At 30.7% G+C, this 6,000-nt stretch overlaps 1 protein-coding gene across 3 annotated transcripts; it reads right to left on the bottom strand.

The window, feature by feature from the left end:
* Nucleotides 1-384: 384 nt before the first annotated feature.
* Nucleotides 385-3,724, bottom strand: LOC110923056 (protein SAR DEFICIENT 1). 3 transcript variants are annotated; one of them, XM_022167240.2, is made up of 7 exons: nucleotides 3,582-3,724; nucleotides 2,598-2,673; nucleotides 1,961-2,498; nucleotides 1,561-1,721; nucleotides 1,119-1,313; nucleotides 850-946; nucleotides 385-732 (listed from the first exon to the last, which is right to left on the bottom strand). In XM_022167240.2, the coding sequence occupies exons 1-7, from the start codon at nucleotides 3,668-3,670 to the stop codon at nucleotides 509-511; spliced, it is 1,380 nt and encodes a 459-aa protein (XP_022022932.1). In that variant the 5' UTR covers nucleotides 3,671-3,724; the 3' UTR covers nucleotides 385-508. The 3 variants fall into 3 exon arrangements, with proteins under 3 accessions (XP_022022932.1, XP_022022934.1, XP_022022933.1); XM_022167241.2 differs by having other exon boundaries at nucleotides 398-740; XM_022167242.2 differs by lacking the exon at nucleotides 3,582-3,724 and having other exon boundaries at nucleotides 395-732; nucleotides 2,586-2,679.
* Nucleotides 3,725-6,000: the final 2,276 nt, after the last annotated feature.

Raw genomic sequence — 6,000 nt, 5'->3', positions numbered from 1 at the left:
TCGCCCTAAACGTTTGTTAATCATGTAATTAAGAGGCGTTAATTACCAGTTGTCACATATTTATCCGTATATATTACTACCAAGACTTAATACTCTTATTTGAGGTTAAATTATATTATTTTCATTAAATGGGAATAATATTTATCCCATTTAGTTGTAGTATATGCATCTAAGTTTGATTTCAATTTTTTAACAAGTTTAAAAAAATTAGCCAATGCCAAAGGTTTTAGTTTGACGGATAATTGAAAAAACTGAACAAAATGGCTACCAATAATGAGGCTGAATGGTTTTAAAATCCCCTTAACCATAATTTTGGTTTCAGTGACGATGGAGACTCAAAACATACAAACCAAATATTTTGTGTTTCTTGTCGCATCGTGCGGACACCCCACTAGTAAATGTTAAATATATAAAGTAAATATATCGCTAATATATAGTAGTTTTGTATCACCATGAAATGAGGTACCTATTTACAAATTTCCATGTTGATTATATTAACAAATCAAAATTAATCGATGAACTTGTATGTTGCCGAAAGTTCGCCTTGTGATGATGATTCTGAGAAGTTGTAAGCATTAACCGGAGAGTAATAATAAGCCGAACCCATCACACCAACATTGTCATGGTTCGACACAAATGCTAACTCTGAGGTCTGATCTGCCCGAAAAACTCGACCATCATATGTCCCCGTTGTTATGGCACAGATACTTGGATGTTGATCTACCATATCACCTATTATTCTCCACATTTACAAAAAAAAATAATTCCAAGATAATAAGTACTTGCAAATGATATCAGAATTCAGCTCTTTAGTTCATAATTACTAGATTTGGTGATTAGGTTTTGTACCTTGTGTTAAAAGTGGGATGTCATTCAAAAGACCATCAACTACTTCCAATGAGTTCCATCTTTGATAAGCCTCTGCAACAAATTTTTGAATATGCGCCTGTTACGAAAGTAATTAGTTAGTTGCACTAGTTAATTCAGTATTTAACATTTTAACAATTTGACAATCAAATTGTTCTTATGGTTTCAAACCAACATGTGAAGTTTTGCAAATCGAACTTGTTTTAATTAAAATCTAAATAAACCACGAATGAAAGGAAAGTTATATGAACCCTATTTAGCCTTGAAAGATCTCTGCCATTAAAAGTTTCTCCGTTGATTACTGCTTTAGATACTTGGCATATAGGGTTGAAGAAGATGCTATGGTTTGGTCCACGAGATACATATAGCTTGTTGTCAAGAACACATCTTCTCGCATGATTAATCGTTACTTCCCACATTTTATCCGACATCCCAAGTCCTAAAATCTGTTAACGAAAAAGACGTTAGTTAAAGTAACATTTATAATGCATTGGTAAACCATACATGAGACCATGTAATACGGTTTGTAAAAGAACTTATTGTAAAGCTTTCACGGATAACGCAAACCATAGTCAATCATATATATTGTATACATAACAGTATTTATTTCTAAACTTTGTTATAGTTCATAATTTAACTAAACATCTAACATTTCAAATATACAATAAAAACATTAAGTTGAAATGAACTTACCGTTCTAAGCTTAGATTCATTAACAATCGAAAGCCTTAAGAAATCTTGAACGGTTTTGATATTATTTGCAACGAGTTTCTTATGAAACGCTCCATCTTTTCCAATCTTCTCTAAACGCCACACATCATCATCGAGCATCGGCGGATGATGCTTCTTGTACACTAAACTTACCAATTTAGAAGATCAGGTACATGATTGTGTACAATACACATACATAAAATCATGATTTGATATTGGGAACCAAGTTAAATATTATTATTTCACTAGTTATTTTTTTTTAAATTTGTTTATTAGTCACTACAATTTCTTATTTGAATATTAAGATAGTTATCTATGTTTATCAGTCACTTTACATGTTTTAATGGTGCGGTTCATGTTTAAGATGTAGAGATGGACATACATTCGCCACGATGATCTTTAACAACAAAGGCTTCAGTCATAGCCTCGCGTATAACAAGTTCATGACTCGGTCCTTGAACAACTCGCGCTGCAATTCTGAACTTCCTGCTACGAATCCAGCTTGAGTTATCAGTTAACTCAATATCACCAAGGAAAACAACACCATCCTTCATGGTAACACTTACGTCTCCAGCAAGCAACGGCCTTTTGCCTCTTCGTTCCTTCACTATATGCTTTTCAAAATCATCACTTGTCCATATGTTACCCTCAACAGAAGGGAAGTCCCCATCTAACACAACAATCTGTAACTTCATAGTACCAGCAAAGGTTGATTGTTGATTGTTGTTAATGTCAGAAAGATATATCTCAAGGGGGTTTCCATCTTCATCTAGTATTTTGGTTCCTGTGAATATTGGGAGTGTAAGATGCTTTCTGAATTTAAGCTGCATGGTTGAGGGTTCGAGTGACTTGAAGCGCATGGCATTCGAGTTAGTGCAAGATAATGTTCTTCTTAGGGCATTCTCAACCTCCTCATTCACCTATAGTAATCGTATTATGTACAATAAGATTTAAGTTTAAAAAGGGAACATGATGAAATTATCATTTAAGAAGAGTACATAGTATACCAATCATCATACCACTCTTCGAAGCATCGGCTCTAACACTTCGCAAAAATTTTGAACAAAATTCATCTTTACAACCTCCCCAATTGCACTGTCCAAAATTAAAATGTAAAATCAGTATATATATTTCCATTTAATCCGTGTACAAACAGAAAATAGCCTTCACTTCAAAATTTGTGGTATGCATCTTTTCATTGCTACATACCAATTTTCCATTGCTAATCCCCTTCATTAATCTTTTTTGTAAAACTAATTGCAAGAATTGCGATAGATGATTTTTATTACATGCCTGCTGCAAATTCAGCAACTGTTTTTGGCTGTCACAATACTCCTTTTTTAGCATTAATTTCTACGAAGAGTATCATGATAGTAAATTCATGATGTAGGTTTTAAATTCATAAGACCAGGATATCTCTTAAAATTTGTGTGTAATTTACTGTCTGATCGAAATATTTTGATCGCCTCGATTATATAGTTATGTTGAAACGTTACAACTTTTCATAAAAGAGTATAACTGTCTCTCTTTTAAATAGGGAATTTGTTGCTCCTTGTGAGACGTGAACCCAAAACCTCACACGTAAGTGTTTCATAAGGTTTTGCCGGCCACTTGACCACCAAACCCAGTGGTGAAAGAGTATAATAGTTGGCGGTTATAACTGTTCAAAGTAAAGCAACGTAGAAACTCTATAAGTAGTAATTGGGTTACTACTTATCAAGGGTTAGCGGTTATGATGAGTATCGACTTCTTCATACTTCCTAGCTCTTAGAAAATTAATTTTTTGTTTCTCTTTGTTCCTAGTTAAATCCAATTATATTAACATGATCTTAATGACACCAAATAACAAGAATACCAATAACAGGAGTGGAATATACAGATTTAGCAATGTGTTTTATGATTGATAAGTTATGCCAATCTATTGATCCTTAATAAAGCTTGATATATTTTGGCAATGATATATAGTAATTAAATAATCACATACAATGAAATACAAGACCTACCAGGCCAAAGAAGGTCTAGCTCGTTGGCGTCTTTGGTTTTGCCGATATTGGTCGGGGTCTAGTTGTTCGGAACACCTTTTGCCTGTCATCTTTGTTCTATAAAAGTATGATCGAAATCCAAAGATTCTGGCAAGTACGCATACTTGTATTTTGAGATAATGAGGATTTAAAGGTGAAGAAAGATTAAAGATTGTGGATTCTATTCTTCGTCTTCTTGAAGTAGAATAAGTGACGCTGGGAAGCTTCGTGGAATGCTCAAGGAAGACACCTTGTAAAACAGGTAAACTTTGTGGCTGGTCGCAGGAAACGACGTATAGATTAATTCTTGACGTAGACTTGCTTTCTGAAGTCAACCCACAAGTCTCCCCCTCCAAATTCCCAAGTAAAAGATAATTTACATATGATTAATAAATGTTTTTTTGTTAAATAATGGAACCCCCGAGTGGCCTCTACATGATGATATGGCGAGTACATGGTGAGGTAGTAGTGTCTCTCGTTTTTCTAAAAATGGAGAGATCAAAATTCCTGCAAGGTATAGATATTAATTGTTAACAATAGATTAGTTTGCCTTAACAAAAATAAAAATAAAAATAGAGAGCCAAGTAAAAACAAAATAGGAATAAGGTAAGGAACCGTTGAATTGTGATTTAATTTTCTTATAAAGTATGGATTGGTCGTCTCTTACATTTTTTCCATGTTATTTCTGTAAAGTTTCTCGTCGAATTCTTCCTAATATATGACTCAACTTTCTTAAAGGGATAATTACAAAAAAGTTCAACCACTATATAACACAAGACTACCACACAACTTCTTAAGAATATAAACATGATGAAAATTCACGTTAATGTGTTCTTAAGATGAACAACTATAACGGTAAATGGTGGAAATAAACATATAACACAAAAAAAAATCTTTGAAGAGAAATATGAAAATATTAAACACGAAACATATTACATCAAATACTATTTTCTATAGGGTAAATCTAAATTTTACTCGTCGAAAAAAACTGTGAAAATTTGAAATTGGCCTCCTTGCAATTGAATTAATTGTCTAAGTTACTCAAACAAAAGATCCACACGTTCTTAGAAACAAAGGAAATCAATGAAAAATTATAAAATCGAAGAAAACTAATGAGTTCGAAATTAGACTCTACATGATGGAATTTGTCATAGGCCTCGTAACTTTAAACATGGTGCAAGTCATGCACTTTTTAAGTTAGATAATATTCACATCCGAGTTCTTTTCCATATTTTTATAAATTAACTAAAAAACGCATTTACCTTTTCAATTTATAGATTCTAAAAAAACCTACATCTGATTCCATATATTATCTCTATTCAGTTAAATAATGCATTTTTAATTAATTTTTACTATTTTTTTCTATCTTCACCACTCACAAACATATTATAAGACATGAATAGGATTTCTAATATTTAAGGAAATGGAAAAGGTTTCATATAATTTTATGAGTTAATTACACAAATAGACTTTATGGTTTATAGCTAGTTTCACCTTTGGTACTAACATTTTTTAACAGGTTTAGGTTTTATGGTTTCGAAATTTTGTAACACCATAGGGTACTAACACCAAAATTAGTTAATTTTATTATAATATTCTATTTTTTTAATTTTATCAATTTAATACACTTGGATACTAACACCTAATTTTATTTAAGTTTAAATCAATTTTACAAAATCTATTTATTTTTTTATTTTTATCTTTTTATTAAATTTCTTATTTAACATAAAATCTACTAGTTACACCAGTATTTTTTTTTGTTCATTTACATTTTACTATTTTAGAACTTATACAGTTTCTATATTTATTATATTGATCACACAGATTTTATGTTAAATAAGAAATTTAATAAAAAGATGAAAATAAAAAATATAAGTAGATTTTATGTTAATTAATAGATATAATAAAAAGATGAAAATAAAAAAACTTGATTTTATAAAATTGATTTAAACTTAAATAAAATTAAGTGTTAATACCCAAAGGTGTTACATTGATAAAATTAAAAAATAGAAGGGTATTTTGTGTCATTATATTAATAAAATTAACTAATTTTAGTGTTAGTACCTAAAGGTGTTACAAAATTGAAACCATAAAACCTGAACCTGTTAAAAAAAGTTAGTACACAAATACGAAACTAGTCATAAATCACATGGTCTATCTGTATAATTAACTCTAATTTTATGGATGTCATATAGGTTTAAGGAATGAGTTGTAGGTCTAATTTAATTGTTTTTCTTTAACTTTATCATAAAATATTAAGATAAGAGAGATTACCAAATCCAATGTAAATGCTCTAATAGGTCGATGTATAAATTATATAAATTGGCTAGCTTTTTGAAAACAAATCAAATCACAAAACTTTTCACAATCATATATTAATTGATTAGTTATTGATATGACA

Source organism: Helianthus annuus, chromosome 17 (genome assembly GCF_002127325.2).
Source record: "Helianthus annuus cultivar XRQ/B chromosome 17, HanXRQr2.0-SUNRISE, whole genome shotgun sequence".
Lineage (NCBI taxonomy): Eukaryota > Viridiplantae > Streptophyta > Magnoliopsida > Asterales > Asteraceae > Helianthus > Helianthus annuus.
This window is presented reverse-complemented; position numbering and strand designations above follow the sequence as displayed.